The sequence below is a fragment of the Microtus oregoni genome, unplaced genomic scaffold, assembly GCF_018167655.1.
Source record: "Microtus oregoni isolate MIOR12 unplaced genomic scaffold, Mior012 000014F_ref0000157, whole genome shotgun sequence".
In the NCBI taxonomy this organism is placed as follows: domain Eukaryota; kingdom Metazoa; phylum Chordata; class Mammalia; order Rodentia; family Cricetidae; genus Microtus; species Microtus oregoni.
The window spans coordinates 43,350,252-43,377,407 of NW_024543073.1; the positions used below are offsets into that span (position 1 = coordinate 43,350,252).

The window sequence follows — 27,156 nt, forward strand, 5'->3', positions numbered from 1 at the left end:
CATGTGGACCAAGGCTAAATACTGTTTAATCTCCAAATTGGGACAAATATTTTTTCAACCATCTTTCACAAAAGAATAATTATGACAAAAATTTACAACTGACTCTTTTTACAAAACATTTGAAAACCATTAAGCAAAGATTCTGAGCTGTTTCAATACAGCTGTTGTTGGATGTTGGAATGCATGCCCACACTCCAGCAGTCTGGAGGTGAGATGAAGAAGAGAGCTGGAGGAAAGCAGAACTTCCTTTGGGTTCCACTATTGCACTGATCAGAAGGCCTGATCATAGATTCTCCAATACAACGTAAGACGCTCATTGATGCCAAAACTAGAGGACCAAGTCCACGCTCACTTGCCTGAATTACAGGCGTGTGTTGACAGAGATGCACTGAATTTGAAAGCATGACAGTTGCAGTTCTCTCAACTAACACCAAAAATCGGCACTAAAAAATAAGTAGGTCAGTGAATTTTTTTTTGTTGTTATGATTGGAAAGTAACCTTTAGAATGTATCCACATCCACCATCGTTGTCCTAAATTCAGGATTCTTACACGTGACAATGTTAATTTAAAATTTAAGGATAAAGAACTTCATGTTCTTAAGCTTAAATGTGAAAATATGAAAGCATTCCATTTTGTTTGTTCTTTGCATGCCCAAAATAGAAAAATGTAGGCAAAGATAAACATCATAATTTATGAAATTCTTTCATATTCCTTATTTTTAGAAAATTTTTCTTTTCTTCAGTAAATATTTTTATAATATACTTAAACATGTTGTTTGTCACCTTACCCATAAATGTTTCCCAAGGCACTTTGAGAGGAAATATAGGAGAGAAATAACTCTCCCATAAGCCTCTATGTGACCTGGGCAGAAACCCTCCCAGACTCTAGTCTGAAAGCCTGTTGGCAGTCCTCTACCTGGCTGCCTGGCTGGGCTTCTGTCTTCTTTTTGTTGTCTATAGCCTCTTCTTCTCTGCATTATATTGAGAGCCAGATTTCATTAAAAACTCAACCTGATGCCTTTTTTTAATCGACTAAAGCACAGGTTTTTAAAGGACCTGAGTCACCGTATCTCCAAACACTTGCTTGTCTTCCCCATCACATTCCAACATTAACAAAATGAAGGTAACTGCTTAAGGTAGGAACAAGCTGCCACAATAACTAACTATAAATAAGGACAAGGCAGCTGGAGTGGACTGAAGTTCATGCTTCAGGCACCCCAGGCTGTCACTGGGGTGCATGGACCAGCTCTTAACTTCCAACAAAGCTGATCTTCCACATTAAACAGGACATGTTTTCATTAAATATTGAAGCTAGGTGTATTAGGAGACCTTTATCTCCCACCAGTTAAGAAGAAAAAAATCCCTGAAAAACAGTTAACCTTACTGAGAAAAACAACATAATGAAAGACATTATTTTTGCTCAGATTTATCATTAACAAGTGGTCCACTTGCCCCTGAGTAGCCATTTGTCTTCTTTGGCTTATAGGTTATAAGTAAAGTAAGAAGTATTTTTAAATAAATTCAGTTAACTCTTCTGTTTACTAAAAGCTCACTGGATAATCTACACTCTTTAACTGCTTTACTAACTAGTCTTCCCACAGCCATGACTTAGTTTAGCTAACCTGTGTCTTGAGTTAAATTGGGCAAATATAGAAAGGAAAAAAATGTAATCAATCTTCCCCTCTCATAAATAAAATCAATTTTTCCCCTGAAGCTGTGTACACTTTCCACTTGTTCAAATCTGAGACTTGTAATACATTTAATCAAAGAAAATGGTTACACCAGACAAGGGTCTTCTAGTGCAAAGCACAATTTGGATACAGATTTTGGAAGTCAAGATATTCTTTAAAGCAAAATAATATCTCCTCCAATTTCTATTATTTGAGCATTGTGTCAATTACTGGAATTTTCTTTACATATTGTGTTAATGAATTGCTGTAAAATAAGCCATGAAAAAGTTGTTTTAACAGAGGAGTATTCTACAATATTCTATAAATTCTCAAAAAATATGTACTTAAGGGTTATTGGAGGCTTTATCTGAAGCCTTACAGTCCACCCTCATGCACACCCTTGTAAAGTTATATTAAAGATAGTATGATCCTGTAGAATAATCCAGAAGAGTAGCTGAGCTATCTCTAGACACTGGAGAGCAGAAGCAATGTTCTAAATCTTTGCATTCCAACCATGTTCTGTGGAATCATTCTCACCTTCTGTTAGAGAAAGACTAACCTTTAATTATTAGATTTTAAAGGGAAAATCATAACTTATTCTGCTCCATAATTGCTGCAAAGGAGTTATTAAAATTCCAAACTTATGTAATATTATCATAAAATATGGCATTTTTCTCAAGAAAGACACAAATTGGATTTGAGCTTATGCACTGTAAAACCCAGATGGTTTGCTTAGCTACTCAGACATCCTCCAGTTCAAAAGTTAATTGAACTGAAAATTAAATTTTGATAATTGATATGCTTTGGGATTAGAGCAGAAAGATAAATTCGCCTTATGCATGGAGTGTTAATGGGCTTGAGGAACCACTGCAATTGTTGAAAAAATATTGGCAAAGAAGAAGAAAATCTCTCAATTTCAATATCTCTCCTCCCTCTCTTCTCTCTCCTCTCTCTCTCCTCTCTCTCTCTCTCTCTCTCTCTCTCTCTCTCTCTCTGTTGTGTATGCATGTATGTGCCTGTATTTCCCAGGTTCTCTCTGTTGTGTATGCATGTATGTGTCTGTATTTCCCAGGTTAAATAATTCCACATTACCTGGATTTTCTGAGGCTCAGTTGCTTTTCTTTCTCCATTTTCTTACTCACAGATTCAATATCGGTCATTATTTTACCCAGTTTAACATTTTCTGAAATTAACAAAAACAAAAAAACCCACTTTGATTGTACAGTACTATAATTTCCAAATTCTAAACGTATTTTTCTAATTTAATTGCAAATTACAGACTTTTTAAATAGGAGACACCATATTCTTTTAAAAATTACTGACACAAAGCTTCTCATAAAATACATTTGAGTAGTTTTTGATGACCACCACGTTACTCTGATTTTTTATAATTACCAAAATTTAGGGCCAAAAAGTAAACCATAAATGAAAAACATGTATCAAAAAAGAACATCTCAGAAAAATGCCTGCAGTAACATAGAACATGCCCGTGAATATAAAGGATTTCTGTGCGTATCACCATTATTACCTTTATTATCTTAAAGATTAGTTTATATCGGAGGCTCTGCTGCAAGTCATTAGTTAATGAAAACGAAAGTCTCCTTATTGAATAGAGTTAGACCAAAGACAAGGACACTAAATCGGGTTTGTCCCGCACTTTTCGTCTCCCAGTTTGGATATGCCTACAGATACAGAGGCATGTGGTACACACAGTAGAAAGCCTGTTCTTTAGAAAAGTTACACCTCGCTGGCCTGAACTATGTAGTTCAGTGTGACACAGAATAGTAAGAGTGAGGAGAAACTGAAAACAGTGTTGCCAAGAGTACTGAGTGATTAGAATTCACCTAGGATTTGCGTGGTGTGAGCCTCAGAATAGTGATTGTTTTTAGTGATTTTGGCAAAGTACTGTGTCTATTCCTGAAGAAAGGCAGCAGTCTCCAGAATTATTGGGTATAGCCTGTGTAAGTTCTAAAGTGAAAGTCCTCTACAATATCTTTTCTTTTTTTAAATTTTATTTATTTATTTATTTATTAAAGATTTCTGTCTCTTCCCCGCCACCACCTCCCATTTCCCTCCCCCTCCCCCAATCAAGTCCCCTTCCCTCGTCAGCCCAAAGATCAATCAGTGTCCCTGCCCTGTGGGAAGTCCAAGGACCGCCCACCTCCATCCAGGTCTAGTAAGGTGAGCATCCAAACTGCCTAGGCTCCCACAAAGCCAGTACGTGCAGTAGGATCAAAAACCCATTGCCATTGTTCTTGAGTTCTCAGTAGTCCTCATTGTCCGCTATGTTCATAGATGTATGTATGTATTTTACATCCTGGCAGCAATTTCCCCTCCCTCTTCTCCTCCCAGTCCCTCCCCACACCTCCCCATTTTCCCATCCCCCCCCCAACTCACTCCTCCACAGTTTCTGTTTAGAAAAGTGCAGGTTTCCCACGAGTATCAACAAAACAAGACATATTAATTTGCTGTAAGACTAAGCACCCCTCCATGTACTAAAGTTGGGGCGAAACAACACAGTAGGGTCCCCAAAGCCAGTAAAAGAGTCAGAGACAGCTAGAGGAGTCAAGGGCACCACAAGAAAACACATAGAATCAACTAACTTGGGCTCATAAGGGGCGCACAAGACTCAACCCACAACCAGGGAACCTGCATGGGACTGATCCAGGCAGAACACACTCTGTGTATATAGTCCAGTTGCATGGCAGTACCTTTTAACTCAATCCTGTAAGTAAGACTGCTTCCAAACTACAAAACACAAGCTGTTTACCCCTAAATTTCAGTAAATATTACAGAAGAGCCTGATGGCAATTAAAGCATGCAGATCAGCAAGCGTTTGTGATTAACTCTGCCTTAAGACGGCCAGTGGGCATCCCAGCCTCTTCAGGCAGGTCACAGCACTCTGAGTTTGTAAACATCTCTTTACGTAAAATCTTGCCTTTAAAACAATGTTACAATACTTTATTCTTGCAGTTTTATAGCATGAATTATGAATAATCTGATTGAAATAATTAGAAGAAAAGAAATGGGGAGGCTAGAAATGAAAATGGAGGAGTAGTGAGGACCATTTGGAGATTTAAAACAAAAGCAGGAATAAGGCACATAGGACATGAGAATGGCCAATAGGATTGCCCTGCTCCCTTCAGAGGTTAGCTGGAATCATTCAGTCACCTGAAATCAGATCCCTACACAGTCAGTGTCCTTCATTCTGATTTCTTTTCACCTGTCTTTCAGGACCGCATTTCTTCATGAGCACTCTTCGCCATTGGTTATATTTCCCCACACACTCTTTTTCTTCCTGATGACTTTCTAACCCTCCACTTCAGTGACTTGGTCCAAGTACTGTGGCTATATTTATTGCCTAGGTGTGCTTGGCTCATAGGTTTATTTATCTTGCATACACAATTCTTAGATTCCTATTTTTAGTAAATACCTATCTTCATTTCAATCAGCATGGCCCTCTCAGAACTAACAATAGTACTGAACACCAAGAAAGCATCTCAAATCTCTTCCCTTTCAATCTCCTCCCTGATGCAGTCATTCATTAGATACTGCCCACCCTTTCCACTACATATTGCCACTACAGGTCCTTACCATGCACTGTCTGGAACTGTAAGAGCTTCCTCAATTGGGTTCCCACCTACAACCATGACACCTTCTAACCTACCCTGCATACCTTCTATAACGTTCCTTTCTAAGTTCTGGAATTCTAAATTATCTCCGTGTTGTTTCCTAATATAATTTCACAGTATTTAGAGAAGAGATTTTTCATAATTCTAGATCACTGAAATGCACTGAAAATGTCTTTTTAAGTAAGATTTAAGTATCTACTGGTAACTCTTGCCTAAATCATTCACTAGTAACATTGTGCTATAATTCTATTATGCAATAATTTATAAACTGGCTTCCTCAGTAAGGAGAAAGCCATCCTTCTTCTTTCCTCTCATTTTGGGTATTGCTCTGGGTATATTAATTTCGTTTTGCTATTTGCATCACTGTTTTTTTCTATATTCACAATGCCAAAATTGACAGGTGAGAGCGAAGCCAGCTCCCGTTTCAGGATGCAGATCATGTGTGGTCTCTCACTGCTTCCTGCTTGTTGTCCCAGCACCATTTCATCTTCATTTTGTTTTCCCTGCTCCAGACATGGAATCAGCTATGCATGAAGCTGTGGCCGTTGCCTCTTCTAACATATTTTTATCCCATTCTGCAGTTACTTTCCTAGCTAGAAAAAGCTGCTTCTTGTTTCTACTAAAACAACTAAATAGGGTCTCCAGGATTCCGTCTTTCACATTTCTTCTCTACCTCTGTGCTCCATCTTATATATTTCCTAAGATATGCTTTCTACTTTACTAATTCTATTCTCAATAATATTCTTCTTAAATTCCAACAGGTTTCTGTGGTTCTTCATCAGATCTTCTGAGCTACATCAATAGTCTCTAGCTCATATCACAGGTTCATGCTTTCTTTTTTGAGAAAATGTTTCTCTGTGTAGCCCTTGGTGTCCTGAAACTCACTCTGTAGACAAGGCAAACTTCAACTCAGAGAGTTGCCTCTGCCTCCCAAGTGGTGGTATTAAAGGTCTGTGCTACCACTGCTGGGAATATTTTGTTTATTTTTATTTTTTGTATACATTGATCTCAGTTATTTCTATCCTTACCTGATAGTTTATATCCATATGGTCTTTGTGAATCTACTTCTAATCAGGAGAGCTAACTCAATCTCACTCTTTATGGCTTACTTCTTTATGAATTATCGTTTCTCACATTGTAAACTTATATTCTACACAAATAGACTATTTACAACAAATATTCCCTAAGAATGAGAATTATTTGCATATTTTGTAGAAATTGAAATATATGTGCTAGATGCAAGATGCAATTAAGATGTACCCCTGTAAATGTATCTGTGTTTTCTTCCTGCAGAAAACTAATAGCATTTTCAACCATGATAACTTTAATTTCTCACATTAAAGATTTTTAAGACATTGTTAATATGAATTCTAGTTCAATCCTAAGTAAAGTTATTTATGGCTATGAATTCTAGAATTTTCTGTCTCTCTCAGAGTTAAGACTAAAGCAATAGCTTCTTTTTTGTACTTTCTACAAGCAAGTTTGTGCATATGTGTGTGCGCATGTTGCTGTTGTTGTTATTGCTGCTGCTGCTGCTGCTGTTTGATTTCTTTTTTGTTTTATTTATGATATGGTCATTTACCAATGTTATCACCTTACAGAAGTAAGAGATCAGCTTTGGGGAGTCTCTCAGTTAACCAACCAGTCTACATGGGCAAAGGTATTTTCTCTGTACATTGTTCTCTCAAAGCTCAATGAAAGTGGGAGCTAAAGGCCAGCAGACACATGCAGGACTTCATCAAACTGCATATGCTGACCCTGCCCTAATGATTTTCTGTGTCTGCTCTGTTTTCTCTGTTTGGATTTTCAGGGGTTCTATAAAAATGTCCTGAATAAAGAAGCATGTGGGGCATTTTCTTCTTTTGTTAGTCATTCACATTTCAAGATGCCACTACCAGCATGCAACCTGATCTCCAGCCTAGCTTGCAGCGTTCATTAGCTGCTCTTTGATGCTATTGACTGGGAATTCTTTACCTTGAACTGTCTGCACATCTCATTTTAAAATTTAGCTCATTTGTTAAACATTTACTATAAGAATCAATAAATAAAATATTCAAAACTGTACTCAGTTACGTTGTCTTCCTATTATTTATGTCTGTCAATGACATAGATTAACTGTCTTCATTTTCCCCAATATTCCAGCTACCGCGTACATTCATACTTCAACCTTCTTCTAAGGGAAAAAGACTCATTTCTTCCCAGGCCTTTGTAAAAAACATTTATTCCCCTTCATACTCCCAAAAAGGAGCTCCCATTTATACTGTAAAAACAGCTTAAAGATGTAACTCAATCAATGTGTTACTGGGACTTAGTTTTCTCAACTCAGTTTGAAAGATTTAGGAATAGGAAGATATGAGCGAGACTGTACTCTCTGTCTGAAGTGTCACCTTTCAAGACATCATCACTGAGGAGACATCACATGATGAGGGAATGACAAAAATTCTGAAGTCTCTTCTCTTCAGAGAATCTTTTTATAAAAATTTTTTATATTAGTTAAATCAGATATTTTGTGTGAAAAATGAGACCTTATATACAGACTATGAAATAGTCTTTCATGTTCCTCTCTTTTCAAGACCCTCTACTTAAACTGTATTCCATTTTATATGAAATAATTATAACAAAATTTAGAACTTAAAAATGTTACAAATTTTATAGACAGATTCATTAGTCAAGAATGACAGATTGCGATTTGCTGACATTTTACATTCTAGTGTGTGGGCTGGGTGGATGTCACATGATTTTCTACTGCTGGAATTTCCAGCACATGTGTGTTATACAGAATGCCAATTCCCCACTAGATTGTGAACTCTTTGGTGGTTTCTGAGGACAGGGACTGTATTCATACATCTCTGGTTATTCTGTCAGTATTCAACAGTTGCTGAGTGACTACAATATGGCAGGTAGTCTGGCAGGTCTAAGAAGACAGAAAATAACCTTAGGTTTATAACTCCTTTGCTCTGGCCAATGATGTTAGTCACAAGTAATTACACAATTCCAACTGAAGTGCTAGGAAACTATTTTCACTGTCTCATGAACACAAGATTGAGAATGAAATGTATCCCTTAACTGTGTAATTGAGATAGCAAATATTCCCTAGTGAGAGAGCTGCATCTTTACCAAGATGTGTCACAGACAAAAGCTTAACACAACTTTCCAGAGGAATAAAAGCATAAACTGATCTTCCCAGGACCACTCCCTCCAACAACAAATATGGCTACAGTTTAGTTACCCAAATCTGAGCTTCTGCTCTCATGAACTGAGGTCACATGGTGAAAGAGCCATGGTGTGCACCCCTGGTACCCAACCCCTGATATCTGCCTTCATTTAAGAAAGGAATAGAAGCTGAGCTATGGTGGTGCATGCGTTTAATCCCAGCACTCAGGAGGCAGAGGCAAGCAGATCTCTGTGAGTTCGAGGACAACCTGATCTACAAGAGATAGTTTCAGGACAGGCTTCAAAGCTACAGAGAAACCCTGTCTTAAAAAATAAAAAGGAGTAAAGAAAATTCTTGTCCTTGAGTATCATGCTTTCATATATCATTATCATTGTTTTCAGAGGAAGGGATTCCAGCATCTTCATTAAAGATGCTCAAATGATTGACAAGTCATGGAAGTCAAAGACAGAGACTCAGGAGAATTAGAGGTACCCAGATATTTATCTTCCTTCCAAGATATTTATCCACCTCCCACAAATAATACACATGGGCCCCTTTACTACATCTCCTGCCATAAACTATATTTGTTTATGTATATAAATCACTTGCTCCCCCTGTTCCCTAGTGCATTCTGTTGAAGAGAAGCAAATGTACCAAACATCTTAATTTCCAAGATTCATAATTCAGAGTTCTTCTCATATGGTATTGACTCCACTGCATGTGTAAGATCCACCCTGATTCAGCACCCAAAGGAGGATGGAAGCCTACGGAAACTGATAGAGCATCTCTCAATAATTTAAAAGTCTTCTCAAATCCAAAAACATTATGTTTCTGTTAGGAAAAGATAAGACAGACATACCTGCATCTACACATATCAGCAAATCGTGCCTTCCCTTCGCAGATGGCACACACAAATGTGAAGAGAGCATCTTCACTTTTGCTTCCTGACTCTGCCTCTCATTTAAACATATTTTAATTCTCTCTGTCTTCTCTGGCCACTCCTAAATTCTCAATTCTTCTGTAGCTCAAGTTAAGTTCTGTCAGGACACATTCCATGCCTGTCTCCCACTGTGGAAGGAAATACATCTTCCATACCTGTGGTGGTTTGAATGAGAATTGGTCCCATAGGCTGAATATTTGAATGCTTAGTCAACAGGGAGCAGTGCAATTTGAAAGGTTTGGAAAAACTAGGATGTGTGGCCCTGTTGGAGGTGTGTGTCTCTGAGGTGGTCTTTGAAGTTTCAAATGCCCATACCAGACCCAGTCTCTCTATCCTGGCCTATTATACATCAGAGTATAGCTCTCAACTGCTTTTCCAGCAAGCACGACTGCCTGCTGTTATGTTCCTCACCATTATGATAATAGACTAGGCCTCTGAAGCAGTAAGGAAACTCCCAATTAAATATTTTCTTTTATATGAGCTGCCTTGGTCCCAGTATCTCTTCCCAGTGATGGAACGGTGACCGGGACAGTACATTCTGTATGACAGTGGAACAATACAGCATGGGCTTCCTAACTCACTGTTACACTGCTCCCTGTGGTACCTACTCCTCTGTCATGAACATTCTCAGAATAAAGTCTTTGAAAACTCATTAAATGCACCAAGAAAATGGCATGTGATGTATTTAGGTAAGGAGACTTAGCATTGAAGTCAAGAGCTATACTCTGTTGCTTGACCACCAACTTTGAAAGCCACTTGCCCGTTCTTAGTATCCTGATCTTCAGCCTTCATATTCTGAAAATGAATATCTGATACACCTGAGCAATGCAAATTAGACAGTGGTATGTGGAATGACTCATAACTAAGCACACGGAAATCAGAGGCCTACTGTGATTTTGTCACTTTTGCTTTCTGCTGATTTAGAAAGTAAATTTGGCAGATCCTGTTCCATCAGCAACACTCCTATCTATTTGCTAAGGACATCACTGTGGTTACTCTGCAGGGATTCATATTTCTTTCCCATACTGTTTAAACTTGGAAAATAGGACTCTTATTCATAATTCCAAATTCCTCTTAACATATCTCCCCAGTTGAAACATATGCAATTAACTCTCAGAAGCAGAAAAATAGAAAAACACTAATATAAGCCCACAGTTAAGTTAAAAAGTCAGGGGAAGAGGTCCCATTGAAATCTTCAAACAACCCAGGCTGTTGCCAAGATGGACAACATGGCCCTATTGATGAAGACAACACCTACATACCAGTACCTATGTGGAGTCTTTAACTCTACATTCCAGCATCTTTGGTACAGGAAGGTACTCTGCACACTACCAAAAGAGAAACATTAGTCCAGCTACAAATCCTTGATTTACAATGGGGTCCTGCTTGCGAGAGAGTCTAGTGCAAAGGTGACACAAGACTTAAAGCCCACTACACGAGATGGAACCAATACCCAACACTGCATGGGTTACCATAAACAGGAAGTAGATAGCCTGTGATAAAACCAAATACTGCCATTCTAAAACAGAAATGAAGCCTTAAAATGGCTCCTAACAACTGTTGTACTCATAGACTAGTGCCTTAAAGTGGCTCCTAACAACTGTTGTACTCATAGACTAGTGCCTTGCTCTGCTGTTACCAGAGACGCCTCCTCCTGCAACAAATGGGAGCACATACAGAGACCCACAGCCAGACATTATGCAGAGTGTAAGAAACCTTGGAACACTTGGTCCTAGGTGATATGTCTTCATCAAATAACTCCTCTTAGAGGTCAGGGAATCCTATGGAAGAGGAGGCAGAAAATGTGTAAGAGGCAAAGGGGATGGAGAACGCCAAGAAAACAAGGCCCTCTAAATCAATATAATCAAAGCTCATATGAACTCACAGAGACTGAGGAAGTTTGCATTGGACCTGCGTGGATCTGTATCAGGTCCTCTGGGTACATATTATAGCTATGAGTTTAGTGTTTTCGTGGGATTCCTAGTGTGCAACTCGTGGGTCGCTGACTGTTGTTGCCTTCTCTTGGGTTTTTTCCTTTCTGTTTGTTTTGTCCGATTTTGATGTAATAGTTTTTCTTTGTCTTATTTTATTTTATTATTATCCCTTACAAGTCTTTTTGTTATCTATTAAAAAACAGAAAAGGAATGGATCTGAATGAGAATGAAAGTTAGGAGAACTGGGAGGAAAAGAAGGAAGTCAGCCATAATCGGAATATATTTGTGGGAAAAAAAACTGTTTCAATAAAGAAAAATGTTTAATAAAGCTTAAAAAGAAAAGTGAAGAGACTTGGGAGGAGGGATGGATCTCCCTAGGATGGACAACTGACAAGGGAGTGGACTGGAATGGGAGGATCAAACAGGGAATGGGAGATAATATAGAGAGGAACCGTTAAAACCAAGGGCTATTTGAGGATCATAAGGAAACCTAAAACAGAAGAAGCTTCCTAAAATATATACATATATGAAGGTAATCTAAATGAAGTTCTGAATAATGGAAAAGGTAGAGCCCCAAGTGGAAAGCTCTCATCACCAGATGAAGCTTCTAGTACCAGTAATGAGCTACATCTAATCAAGTTCTTATCCAAAGGGGTCCTATGGGAACCCTAAAGAACCCTGGCTATTTCCAAGGCTACAATGACAGTAGGCCTTATTGCTGAAGGCAACAGTTACATAGGTCATTGAACACAGAGAAGTTGAGCTGGTAACTACTAAAGCCTTCACCCCTATGATCTAGGAGAAAAGTAGGCATCCACCTAGACTGAAACACTTCAGTCCACAAGAGTGACCTGCCTGCAAGGTCACTTGACACAATAGTGGCATAAAAGCTGCTGGAGTAATCAACCATGATCTGATCTGACTTAAGGCCCACTCAATGAGATGGAGCCCATATTCAACACTGCTTGGGTGGCCAAGAATCTGAGACTAGTAAACTGTGGGCCTGAAACAAAACAAAATACTACTATTCTACTGAAATAATCTAGTCATATAAATCACTCCTAACAACATTCTGCTATATTCATATATCCATGCCTTGCTCATTCGCCACCAGAGAAGCTTCATCCTATAACAGATAGGAGCAAATACAGAGACCCAAAGATAGGCAATATTCAGAGAGTGAGAGACTCTGGAACACTCAACCTTAAAAAAGATGTCTACATCAAATCCTTCCCTGCAGAACAGGAGACAGGAGGAGTATAAGAGGCAGAGGGGCTAGAGGAAACCTGTGAAACAAGGTCTTCTAGTACAACAGAACTGGGCACATATGAAGTCACAGCAACTGAGGCAGCACACACAGGCCCGCATGGGTCCACACCAGGTGGAATCCTAGAAGGAAGGAAAAGTGGACACATGCTCACACCTCTAACCCAGAAGCGATTCTCAGCTGATACTTCAACTCGTTTTCTCCAAGGGAGTCTCACTGGGGAAAGAAGCCAGTCTAAAGGGTAGGGCCCATGACCAGCAGTAGATGGCCAACACAAAACAATCTAAACAGAACCTTTGGAGGTTCTTTGTCTAATGAGATCAAGTTGGAGGAATTTTTTTTTTGTCTGTTGTTTCTTGGTTTTAGTTTTGGTTTTTAACCTTACAGATTCTTTGCATATATATGGAGTTCCTGTGTGTGCAAACATCTATTTGAGTTTCCTTGACTCTTTTTGGTTGGTTGTCATATTCTGACTTGTTTGGTTTTGATTTATCTTATTTTATTATTATAACTTAGATGCCTGTTTGCTTTCTAAAGAGAGACAGAAAGGTGTAGATCTGGATAGGAGAGGCTGGGGAGTCACTCGGAGGAGTGGTGGGAAGGAAAACCATAATCAGATTATATGGTATGAAAAAAACTATTTTCAGTAAAAGCAAAAAACTAAATAATAATTAAAAAGTCAAATAATTTATTCTACCTATGTTGGAATAGTGTATGGAAAATCAAACTGAGAAAGGAGCAAACATCTGTCATGGGTGACAGTTTGTTAACGTGACAACCAAATCTAGCCACACTCATGTCAGTCGGTGAAGAAAATGAAGGCATCTGTGGACAATTCAAGGTACCACCACCTTTCATCATAACTACTTAGTGACCTGACATAGGAAGAAAATATTTATTTATAATTTTGTTCCCCACAGCAGGTATTCAGAGGGGACAAGGGCAGGACTGTTAAACATAGGAAATGCTAATTTTAAGGGATTGGGGAAGAGTTTGCAAACTCAGGCTGTTTTGACTTCATGTCTGTAGCACTCATTATGACGCGTCCTGCAATGGTGTTGCTGCTTCTCTTGCATGCACACGCTGGATTGTTGTGCGATGCTGTGCAATGTGCTTCACACACGCTGGCTTCCATTTCATACTTCACAGTTTCAGTGTCACTTTGAGGTTTGAAATGTTTCACAGTTATTTGCTATATGTGGGTGCCAAAATTTAAAAAAATAAAATAAAAGCCAGCCTATATTACCAAAAAAGACACTGCAAGATTAGAAGATAGTCAGATGGGAATTTCTGCCCCATTAACATTCAGAACTTTGTCAAGAATCAATTCAATTTTATCAAAATCTGATTTATATTTTACAAATGCATTGGTGCATCTTAACACATATAGTTTCTATAAAGTTAAATATAAACTTTTATCCCTGTAGATAAGAGTCTATAATTAAGGGAAATTAGAATGCTATAATCCCTTTTCTATCCTTACAACTCACCCATATGCTCTTGCACAACAAAGTCCAAAGCCCAATTAGCCACCTGATTTGATCCAGTATAAACGTTTGATTTCTATGTACATATTTCCATGACTGTTAGAGATTTATGTGCTAAAGTAAATTTATTTAAACAAGGAATGACATACGTCTATAAGTCAACATTCATTAAAACCAATATTTTTACCAACACTTGTAAATAACAGACATTTTTCATGAGTTTTAGTAAGACAATCATACACTTGAGGATGCCTGCACTCTCTCTTGTGTACCCTGCGCTTTGCACATCAGAGCTTTCCTACAGCAACCTGGCACCTAACCACCCAAATATTACATGTCTTTTCCACTCACTACTGTTCTGTCCAGCTGCCAAACATCAAAACAAAAACCAAAAATCAAATGAGTAAGTATAAACATGTGAGGGCCCCTGAAAAGGACGGTTTTCACATAAAAGACGCACCTAGAATAAACACCTCATGCAAAACAAGCACTTACTACAGATTTCACCCTCTTCCTTACTTTCCAACTTCTTGCCACCACACGTTCAAATCTGGTTGTTTCATGACAAGTGGAAAATGAAAAGTTTCAGGAAGTGCGCTGGAACAACAGAAAGGGGCTAAGCAAACACAGATACAAACCAAGCAGTGTCATTGTCCAGCAAGCTCTGAGTAATATTTTCCCTCTGTCAGCTTAGAACAACTTCTCCTTCACAGTAGAAGGAACACATGCTCACAATACTCCAGTATGTGAACAAAAACAATTTATTGCTAGACAGTAAAAGAGCGTGTTTTCCACCAGAGGCTTCTAGCACTTAGAGAAACACTTACTGGTGCATTAAGTTAACCAGCTGGCAGCGTTAGTAAAGTTCACAGGGTCTCTGCTACTTTCGCATAGCCCAATATGAACTCAAAGTCATTCCAAAAGGCCCATGTGGAGCCAGGACCATCCTGACCCAAAATGAACCCAAGAAAAGCCAGTCAAGACAGAATGGTAGCATGCGTGCTGTGTTCTCTATCCAATCTAAACTGTAACTTGCTAAGATCATACCAAAAAGGAAAAACGGTCTCTATTACATTTTCCATTTGCAATTTTGTTGTTAAGTGCATGCATAATTAAGTGCTTAGCAGCAACAGAGAAATCATTCAATTTATTTATTGTAATGAAAGAAGTACATGACTGTAAAGTGCTAATGTAATACTATCAAGAATGGTCTGATTTAATTTGCCAACTTATATGAGACAGTCTGACTCAGATTTACAGTAGTCCCTAAGGGCTGGAATTGTATTAAACAACCTCATAAAATTAACAGAAATTCCTCAAAATAAGTTCACATTAAAATCAACACATTCATGGAGGGCCTATTTAGGAGTCAATTGGATAGGACAGGGTAGAAGAATAGATCAAAATAAGCACAAGTCGATGAGTGTTACAGCATCTAAAAAACAGAGGAGCAGCATGGTATAAACAGTACCTCAAAGCCTAATCATACAACTGGGGCTACCAACAAAATCAGATAAATATACAAAATATTTACATAACCAATTTTTTTTAAATAGTTCTGAATATATTTGTGAATGCCAAATAGAAAATGATTTCTGTTAAAGGGGAAACTGGACTAATGATCAGTTCTAGAGTAACAGAAAGTTTCCAAAATCATTAGAATAGGAAGACAATTCATAAGGCATTTCCTAGAGCCCTTTCTGTATGATACCACCCTACTTCAATACCTTCTCTATCCTCGCAATGCCTTTCGCTTAAATAAGCAGAGGACAGAGAAAAAATTCAAAAAGCTAGAGTAGAAGTTTCTGACTTTAACAAAAGCTATTTTGTATACTGTTATCACTACATAAAAACTTGAACAGATGACATACACATTAGTTAGATAAACATTATGTTCATAATTTACCTTATTAATGAATCTCACACATTATGAAATGAGACCAAAATACTCACTATAGTCAGAAGCTACACTAAAAATACAAATAAGGGCTATATATTCAATCATGTACCATCTTGTTCAACCCTCAAAATAAGCACCTGCAGTTGTGACCAATGAATTGAACGCCGGGTTAGCTATTGTTTGGAAGTATCCTGCAAAAATCCATACTTGGCCTGAGCCCATGGTAGTAGGACAGTATTTCTGTATATGGCTTGAGGTGACTTCCAGAAGAGATTACCATTTGAATGAGTAGCCTGAGAAACGTCATCACTTAGAGGTGGAACCCTACATCTTCTTAGTCTTTTGGCTGAGATCATAATGTAGTAATCCACCCCAAAGTCCCATAAGTTAAAAGACAAAGCACCATCCTATGGTACTATTCAGAAGTGGCAAAAGCTTAGACAGGGAGGGGAGCATTGTAGAAAAGTTAGAGTGTTGGGGACACATCCTGAAAGGGGATTTGGGATGGTGGTCTCTTTCTCACTTTTTTTTTTTTTTTTTTTTTTTTTTTTTTGGTTTTTTGAGACAGGGTTTCTCTGTGGTTTTGGAGCCTGTCCTGGAACTAGCTCTTGTAGACAAGGCTGGTCTCGAACTCACAGAGATCCGCCTGCCTCTGCCTCCCGAGTGCTGGGATTAAAGGCGTGCGCCACCACCGCCCGGCCTCTTTCTCACTTTGATTTCCAGGCACCATGAGGTAAGCAGACCTCCTTTCTACATGCTCCCACTACCAAAATGTACTGCCACCAACTGGACCAACTTCCCAAACCTTCCTTCTCAGGTGCATTTTGTGGGGCAATATTTTACAGGCCACATATTTCTGCATTGTATCAGCAGCCAGCCTCCCAAGTCACAATAGCAACAGAGATGCTAAAAGTGTCTTCAGACGGCTGTCCCCAGAGCTCAGGATCTGCTGCTCCTTCCATTGTCATTATGTAGATCACCTGAAAAGAGGTGTCAATTCCAAGCTAGTGGCAGAGCTGTGGACATGACTCTAGTCCTGCTACCCTGGAAACAGAATGCTAATGAACTTCCCTCTAAGTTTACTTTGGCGGGGATAAAAGGTGTTTGGAGAATAAACACGCGTGATCTTCAGGATTTGAATGAACCCTGAGACTCCCATCTGATATTGCTGTGTGAAATGTGTCTCAATTATTCCCACACCTCCACGCCAGTCCAGAAAGAAAGAGTTTATGCTGGGGCATTGGACCCTGACAGCATACCATGCTTTCCAAGCTCTTCCTCTTACAAGCAGTATAGGACTTTCTCCCTGCCTGTAACTAGTGATGGAAGCCAGCTCCATAATAAATGCATTGATTCTGTGGCTCTGCAGAAGCCTAACAGAGTAGGCAAAGAGAAGAACTGATGAATTTTCTAATAAGATCAAAATTATAGTACCATAGATTATGAAAACAGGTCTTTAAAAACCAGTGGAAATGAAACAAATCCAAAGGTAAGGAGACTATAATGTGTTGTTGCTTTTTGTTAAATATTGACACATTTTTCTAAAGCCTCCATCAGAGATATGTGCCCATAACCAGTCTTTCTGTGTATTCTTTTTCTCTCTTTATTTTAATTATTCAAGACCAAAAAGGAAGGAGAGGAGTGAGAGCATGCGAATCTGATTCTAGTCAGAGTTGATGTACCCAGCTAGCTCTATGAACTTGAGCCAATCCCGGAACTGCATTCATTTCTCACCCTTGCAGTGTGATGAGTTAGCATGATTGACACCTAAGATTCAATGTACTTACACCAGGTTAGGATGACAAAATGGCAGCAAAGGAGCTAAATACAGAGGCAGATGTAGATCTGGGGTCATATAATAGTGAATAAAAATAGTGAATTAGAATCTGTCTAGATGACTGAGCTTTCTCTAATTTCCTGTAGATGCTACCCCTCCCTTTGAGCATGCAGCTATTGTCACACATTTTTTGTCACCTGCTAATTTGCTACCCATGACAGCAAGCACTGTGATGTCCAGATTACAGCCCCATTTATGAGAAGCAGAGGCATTAGTATTGAACTTCAAAACACATAATGTTAGGGCACTTTCTACTAAAATCCTTGAACATTTTTTTCTTTGAGAAGATGATAGGGGCTGGAGGGATGGCTCAGTGGTTAAGAGCATTGCCTGCTCTTCCAAAGGTCCTGAGTTCAATTCCCAGCAACCACATGATGGCTCACAACCATCTGTAATGAGGTCTGGTGCCCTCTTCTGGCCTTCAGGCATACACGCAGAAAGAATATTGTATACATAATAAATAAAATAAAATAAATAAATATAAAAAAAAGATGATATAGTGCAATAATAAAAACACAGAATTTTATATACAAAAACATTGATTCTGGTCTTGTTTACCATTAGTAAGACCATGACCCTGTATGGCAATTCTTTGAGTTTCCCTGAATTTCTTCTTTCTCATTAGTAAGTACAGGTGGGGTGGTTAGACAAAATTGTACCCAATGTATAGTCTTTTCTCTGTAACTGCAAATCTAATAGATAACTTCATTGTTTTTACTCTATTTCCTAGAATTTTGTACAAGCCATGTACCATTAGAAATAAAAGACTTTTCTAAACAAAAGAATGAAAAGATGTAGGAACAGCAGAGACTGACAGAACAGAAATGCAACAAGAAATGAACAAAAATAGTCATTTCCTAAAATATAGACAGATATAAATAAAATAATGAAAAAAGCCCTCAATGAAATGTGGAACCAACATGGCTAGAAAATTCTTTACCAATCATACAAGGCAATCTAATGGAAACAATATTAGTATATGAAATACAGAACTGCATTGTGGTATCTTCTGTGCAACATATTGCTGATTTTAGATATTTACTTAACCCTACTAAGTCCCATTTCTCATTTTCTATGAAGAGAAAAACTTTATTTGTGTATAGAATATAAGTATAGTACAATTTTTTGAGTTCATTAATATAAGAAGAACCTGTCCATCATGGATGCTGTTTATCCCTGGCAGTCATATTAGGATGCCAGTTGTGAAGGTTCTGATCCTGTGCTCTGTACTCAGATCTTTGCTTGGGACTGTGTTAGTTGCAAGCAGCCCTATGGAAAGAGGCACCATATTACCAGCCTGACAGATCCTAAAGAAATACCTGTGTCTCCATCTGACTCTCAACCTATGGAAATAACGGACCCAAAAAAATTGATATTTCCCTAGCAATTTGATGCTGGGAGAAGAAAGGAGCTGCCATCCAGAGGAGAACATGTCCCCTGGAAAGAGCTTTCACAGTTGTAACAATTGTGAATCCCAATCTTTACACAGACCTTGTGAGCGTGCTTAGCAAATAAATGATTGTCAGAGGAATAAAATCTGGGAAACTTCACCCACTTTTACTGACTTTTCTTGGCATTGGACATCACAGATGCACACTTTCATCTAGAGCCAGGACAATCACTCCATTGCACTTGTTATCTTTCTCATTTCTGATTCTCATAAATAATTACTTGCTAGGAAATCCACTGCACTATAGTCAGTGTTGCCATCACTAATGACAAATGTCATTGCCTCACCATGGTTTGTTCTCTATTCTTTCAATCAGAATTTTTATTATTCAGACTAAGATGGTGCTAGTTTCACTCCTATGGGTCTTCTGATCCTGGGCAAATTATTGTAAGGCTGCCTACCACCAAAATCAAATGCTATTTTCTTCTTTGAAACTTCCGAATATACTTTGAAACGTTTACTGCATCTGAAATTGTTTTGGAAAAAAGTAGACAAAAAAAATGTAAAATTGCTTCTTAAAACAGACAAGAACTTGGAGATTTTAAGTGCCACCTCTACTAGATTTTGTTACAGTGTAAATATAATGTCAGGTGATTAGGGGAAAAGATAACTATGCCAATAAAAATCTTGATACCAAATGCCAGGGAAGCAGTAACACCTCTATCATAAACCATTTTATGTGATAATTGCCTTTAAAAAATAAGGAAAGGGATATTATCACTAACAAAAAGGATTTAAAGAAATGCAAATTTTTTATTAGTATTATTTTAAAGTGAGGAAAACAGCTATTTGGAATGATTACTTCATTGTCATTTTCTCAACAACTCAGTTTTCCTCACCTTTCATACCTCAAATGCCTTGACACACTTTCATGTCTCACATTAGGAATGGTATTTTTCCACAACTGAAATGAGTCTCCATGAGAGGACAAAGGATGCACAAATCATGATTTGCACTTGTTCCTCAACTGGATTTGGCATGCTTCCTGTTTTTATCAGCATGCAGACTTGCCAATGGTGTCAACAACTAGACAAAAGAGGGATTTGGCCCATTTGCAGCCAGTGACAAAGCTTCAGGATGAAAGCTGACCAGATCCTTGAATCCTGGCAGGCTCAGAACCAAGGTTTTCAAAATAGAGGCCAGAACTTGGTCCTACTCTTAACTATGATGCTTTTGTGGAAAAACCTATTTCCCAAGATGTGGGAGCCCACAGAAGTGGAGCATTCTGACTTCACTAAAGGTCATAGAGTTCAGGCCTAGTCTTGCTCCTTCCAGGTTATTAACAGGAGATTTAACTTAAGGTGTGGCTACTAACAAAGGTATCTTGATCTAGCATGTGGTTACTTAGTGTTTCGGGAACTCAAATGCTTCCTGTAATGGAGGGAAGAGATGCTCAGGGAAATCTAGTCAGGGTGCATATGCCAATCTCATTCAAATTACTCAAAGAATTTAAAACAGCTTGTAAACAATACAGTCCTGAGGCTCCTTTTATGCAGATGTTCCTGGGGACTAGAGCCCAGGAACTGTGCCCCTGGGGTTTGAAATCTGTTGGCCAAAACTTGCCTGTCAGGAACAGACTATCCCTTGTGGAAAACTGAGTTTAGAACAATGTCAGGCCACAGCTGAGAGGAATAAGGCCCAACAAGTTCCTATTTTCTATAAAATGCTTGTAGGTGAGGGACTTTTACAGGGACAGATCAGCAGTTAAACTTTGATACAGTAGCATATGCCCAAATTAATACAGGTGCCAACAAGGCCTGGAATAAATTTCCATCTTCTAAAGAGCAGAATGAGGACTTATCTAATATAAAACAGGGACCTAATGAGTTTTTCAGGACTTTGTCTCCAGGATGATGCAGACATCTAGCCTTTGAAAATGCTAATGACTTATTAAAGATGCTTTAAGGTTTTTAGAAAGAAAGGTGACATCTCTGATTATATTGAGATTTGTTCATATCTATCTATCTATATCTAGATATAGATATATATAGATATAGATATAGATAGATAGCTATAGCTGCTGCTACTTTACAGGGGAAGAAAATTAAAGATGTTTTCTACCAACAAAGAAATCAAGACCCAGAGACAAAGAGGGCTGCAGGGTCTCTTGGAAAATGCTTCAGGTATAGTCTTATGGAACATCAGATCAAGCAGTGTCCTGATACGAGAATAAGCCCATGGACAAGTAAGGAACAGGGATTATGCCAGAGATGTAAGAAATAAACACATTAGACTAATGAATACAGATCAAAGAGAGATACCCAGGGAATCCCCCTTAATGAGCAGAGGGGCCCACCTCAGCCCTTTACAAATCTATGAGATGATCCAGCATTCTGTTCTTCCACAAGGAAATCCATTCAAGACCTGTTCCTAGCAACCCTAGGCTCTTCCATCTACACAGTTTTAACTCCTGATGCAGACTCTCCCCACTAGAGTTTGTGGACCTTTACCAGAAGGCACTGTAGGATTATTATTGGGGAGAAGTAGCACTACGATGCAAGGGATCCTTGTTGATCCTGGGGTCACTGATGTTGATTTTGAAGGAGAAATCAAGGTTATGACTCACTCCCTTAATGGAATTTTTGTGGTAAAGACAGGCCAGAGGCTTGCTCAATTAATTTCACTTCCTTAAAGTGCAAACTAGAAATAAAGTTAAGGGAGGTGAGAGAGGAGAAGCTGGATTTGGTTCATCAGATGCCCATTGGCAACAAACCATGGGCCCACAGTGACCAGAACTCACTTTGTTTATAAATGGAAAAGCTTTTCTGATCTTCTGGATACTGGTGCAGATATTTCTGTATAACTGCAGTCAATGGCCTTGAAAGTGGACTAAAACAGAGACTATTTCATAAAGTTGGTCAAACTCAAAATCCTGAACACAGCAGCAACGAATTTACTGGATAGATGGAGAGGGTGATGAAGGAATTTTTAAGCTACACATTGATCCTCATTACCTGTAAATTTGTGTATCAAGACATTATGGCCTGAATGAACATATATTTATACTCCTCCAACAAGCTATTGCTAGTAAAATGTTTCAAGGGTTGTTGCCCAATCAAGGGCTGGGCAAGGAGAATGAGGGAAGGATTGATCCTATAATACTTAGAAAAAGGCCTCCCAGGGCAAGATTAGGGCATTTTTAGGAGAGGTCACTGAAAAGCCTATACTGCATGTGTTATGGTTTTCATCTCTTTAAGAGACAAGCCACCCGCACTCCTGGTGACCCCTGCTCTCTTCTAACCATCTTGGTTCTCACCCTTCCCTTTGGCACATGCTTCCTTTCTCTTGCTCTTTTCTCTCACTATCTCTGTCCTCTTCTCTCTTCCCTTTCTCTCTCTCTCTTTCCCTCCCCCCATCTCCTTTCTTTCCCCCATCTATAAGTAATAAATAAATACTTCTATTCTGTATGAAGGGTCTGTCCACATGTCTCCCATCCGCTCGCCTGCCCACCCACTCGCCACTGGGAACCTGCACCTTCTGGAGACTCACTGTATAAACACTAGAACATTCATTTTCAAACAGGTTTTGGGTAAACACTCTATACTGATTTTTAGATTCTCCACCTACTGGGCAGAGATAACAAAGAAAGGAGCTCACAAAGCCCATGTATATTTCTAAGACAATTCTCTTTTCACAACAGTGTTCTGTGGATAGAAGACCCACAGGCTTTTCTGCACAGTGCATATGTGCTCAGGAGTCCCTGAGGAGTCATCAGTAACTTGTCCGGTATTTTATTATTCCACTGTGTTTTAGACAGATTTCTTTGGTCTTTGTAACAATATTAAAAAAGGTATTATATTATAAAAACTGAGCATCTAATATATTGAATGATTTGGCCAGAATTATACAAGAAGAAAAATTGACCTTAACATTTGAAATTTGGTCCTTAAGGGCTAGGTTCCTTCCAAGCAGGTACAAAGACTTTATATAGGGCCACCCAGTTCATTAGATGTCAGTTATCATGCATGTATTGAATGCCACCCTGGTCTGAATACTCACGTTCTGTGGCTTATTTCTACTCCCCCTCCTCTACTGCTACAGAAGAAACCTTCTTGTTTGTCCTAAAATTCATGTTTATTTCATGACTACAAGTGCAAAAATAAGTAATGTCTGAAATTCACTCGCTATTTTAAAAAAATCAATGGCAAGCCACAAAATGTACAATTTCTTATTGCTGCTACAAATAAAATTATTATAATTGATCAAAATCAATAATTTGAAAGTTTATTTTAGAAAATTGATCACAGTCTAATGATCCAGATTAGTACATTTCTAAAGAAAATAAATGACTAGAAAAGTTGCTCACTTGATTTTATTGTGAAAGTCCTAAAACTATCTAAATGTAGTTAGTCTCACAAATAAAGTCAGCCTTAGCAGACCTAAACAAACCTGCATTCCAGACCCTGTCCTCCCTTTTTTGCCTTTAAACAAGTTTAAAATTTTTGAAAGTTAAAGATCAGGCAAGAAATGCCCTGGGCAATAGAAACCCAAGGCCTTGTAGTGAGTCCTAGAATTTGAAAGAGTCTCTTTCCTAAATTCTAGCAACTCAGACAGTTCCATCTCAGACCCTGACCAGAAACATGGAAGCACCTTTATGGCCATTTAGGGCAGGGTGTTGCTGTTTGGCTAGCAAGGAAACTGCACCCTCACCTCCTTTTCAAAAAATCTATTTCTGCCACATCCCTGCTGCTCCTCCCATTCAAGGAAACAGTCTGTGCTCCCATGAATAAACACTTGGCTGATAGAAGACTCTCAGGACAAAACCAGAAAAAGCCATCATTTTCACAATAAAGGAGAAAAACAAAATGTCTGTCAGAATTTATCCCACAGCTAATACTCTACCCTTTAAAGCAGCTGTGAAATACCAGCTCTTTCTTCCACTTTTATTATAAAGTGAGTTTCCTGAGACTTCTTGATCTCTCCAATCCATAGAACCACAACATACAACCCCCACCACAGAGACAAACATTTTTATATTTTTTCTGATAAAATTTTTGAAATTCATCTCCGTGTGTGTGTGTGTGTGTGTGTGTGTGTGTATCCTAAAGAGGGAGTGGCAGCACAGTCCAACACTCACTACCACAATGGCATCTTCCCAGACATCAGCACTCCTGCTGTGTTTTTTCCGGACCCACAGGCCACTTCTGTGAGGACCTACTGAAAATGATTCTGCCCTTTGGGAGCACTATTAGAAGAACCAGGAAAGTTCAAGTGCTGTAGCACACAGGGGACTGCATGCATAGCTATCATGTTACCTAAGAATGATGTCGCTTTCAATGCCACATCTCTTCTGAAAGCTTGTCTTCCTTAAGAAAAATAAAATAGACTCCAAGCAGCGAGCAGTAGCTCAGTTTTCTGGAGCAAACTAAGGTAGAATAAAAGTCAGTTCTTAACATCCCAACAGTTTAGGAAAAGAGCTCCTTGCCACATCCCCACTCCCAAAGCATGAAGAAGACTATCAGCCTGAGAACCCTGAAGTTCTCAGTCCCGTTGGCAAGGGTGGGGCACAGATTGCCTTAGAGACAGGAAGACCTCAAACCCTGGTTCTGTGCTTACTATGAGTGAGACATTTCTCTGATGGTCAGGAAACTTATCATCGTTCTTATCTACAAAGCAAAACTAGTAGTATGTATATTTTGCAAGATTTGAGTAGCACATGGTGTCCTAGTTTAGTTTCTGTTGAAATTATAAGTATCATAACCATAAATACTTAGGGAGAAAGGATTATATCAGCTCACAAGTGACAGTCCATGCTCAAGGGAAACCAAGACAAAAGGACAGAAGGAAGAGGCTTGCTCTGCAGCACCACTCTGCTGCTCTGCTCCACAGCTCCGCCCCGCTTTCCACTCTGCTCTGCCCCACAGCTCCGCCCCGCTTTCCACTCTGCTCTTCCCCACAGCTCAGCTCCCAGCTCCGCTCCCCTGCTCTGATAGGGCTACCTTTCTTATACAGGTGAGGTCTGCCTGCTCAGGGGTCCTACTAACCACAGTGGGCTGGGTTCACTAACAAGAAAACTTCCCCATGGACGTGCCCAAAGGCCATGTGATGGAGGCTTTTCTTCAGTTGAGGTACCCTCTTCTCAGGTGGATAAAGTTGACTACTACAGCTGACTGTGACATGTGGCTTGATGTACTACAAGATAATTAACAAGTGCTCAATATCAACTAACTACTTTTCAGCTGGTCAGCCTTAGTTTCTATTAACTGGTGTCTAAGTAAAAAGTGGAAGGATTTTTCAGTTTTATAAAACACATGAAATCATTTTCAAATTTGATCAGTGTATTTTCAGACTTTCATAGAGAAATACAAAAGTAAAGGTCAATAATGTACAAGCTTATTAACCAAATATTTCACTCTATCTTTAGACAGTACTTAAATATATAATAGTAAAGTATGGCTGTAAACCACAAAAGTTGTTAGGCTCTTCCATTAACTTGGTCACATTAGAATACTCATGGGTGCCTATCAAATGTGTGGCAATAAAAAATGTGTTTGAAACAGTCACTACGTAAGAGATTTTTCAGACCTGTCATCACTAAATAAAGTCAAAACATTCATTGGGCTTCTGAAAAAGTTGACAAAATACCCCAAAAAAGTTTTGATTCATTAAGAGCACTGACTGCTTCAAAGGCTGATTCTGAGGAAGCTTCAGAACCATGCCAGCTCAGACAAGGGAAGACCAATGTAGCACATTACAGACTTCAGGCACTAATACATCCTTGGATTCCAATTTCTTGGTATTAAGAAGAAATGCCAAAAAAAAAAAAACATGCTATGATAGAATCATGTTGGAAGCATCCACAAAGGGCAGAGAAACAAATACCTATCTTCAGTGCTGAATAGATCAGATGACAGCTGTTTTATACCAAACAGTGGTCAAAATGTTTCTCTTTAGTCTGTGTAGTAACTGTCATACACAGTCTAACATGAAACTCAGGAATCTCATCCTCTCTCTGATATAATTATTAATTATATAATATAATTATTGTCATTTTGATTGAATTATGAATTGCCTAAAGGATCAGTAAACACATATTTGATGTGCACATGAGGGTATGGAACATAATTAGACTATGTGAGCTCTTGTCCAGTCAATGCTTCAATCCATTTATAGAGTCAAAATCAGAAAGGACCACGGGAAGGTGATGGAGCTTTAGAAGGAAGCTTCCAGTTGGAGGATGGCAGTATACTGAGGTCTTGGTCAGGGATATTTTTGTCCAGGTTCTTCCTATCCCCATGTGTTTTGACAGCCTTGCAGAGAACATTGCTGTCTCATGAATTCTTCTTCCACACGTCCCTGACTAACCACAAGCCCCACAACATAAGGGAACCAGGCATCATGGGTTAACCTCTGAAACCATATGTATAACACCTGAAATGGTCATGGGTTAAACCTCTAAAACGGCCACCATGTATTAACTCCTGGAACAGCCACCATGGGTTAAACCTACGTACTGTAAGTCTTTTCTGTTTTAAGTTGATTTTAAGGCATTCTGTTACACTGGTAAACATATTAATAACAGACCACCTTTAATAATGTCTAGAATATTAGCTTCTCAGTGAGACTACAATTCTGCTAATTGGCCATTGGAGTATGAATGCAAACAAGATAAGTAAGGTCCCTGGGCCCAAAAGGATGACTTCATAGCAGGAAATGCAGGATCAGTGGAAGCAAACTAAACTTGTGGAAGAATCCTTGGAGCTAATCAAGGATACCTGGCACTGCTCCCAAATGGCACTGAGCACCTTCCTCAGCCATTTGTCTAAGACGATGGTTGATGGACAGCATATGAAGCTACTTTCCAAGCAGAATGTCTGCTGCTTGCTCCGTCAACTTTCTGCTGTACAGCACTACCAGAAAGGGTTTTTCTTTTCCTTTTAAGGTA

At 38.9% G+C, this 27,156-nt stretch overlaps 1 protein-coding gene across 1 annotated transcript in view; it reads right to left on the reverse strand.

Moving 5' to 3' along the window:
* The window catches only part of Iqcm (IQ motif containing M), a 415,125-nt gene that overhangs the window by 360,892 nt on the left and 27,077 nt on the right, over positions 1-27,156 (reverse strand). The window contains exon 4 of the mRNA XM_041663710.1: positions 2,763-2,853. Within this exon, the coding sequence (XP_041519644.1) occupies positions 2,763-2,853 (91 nt within the window). The remainder of the gene's footprint in view (positions 1-2,762; positions 2,854-27,156) is intronic.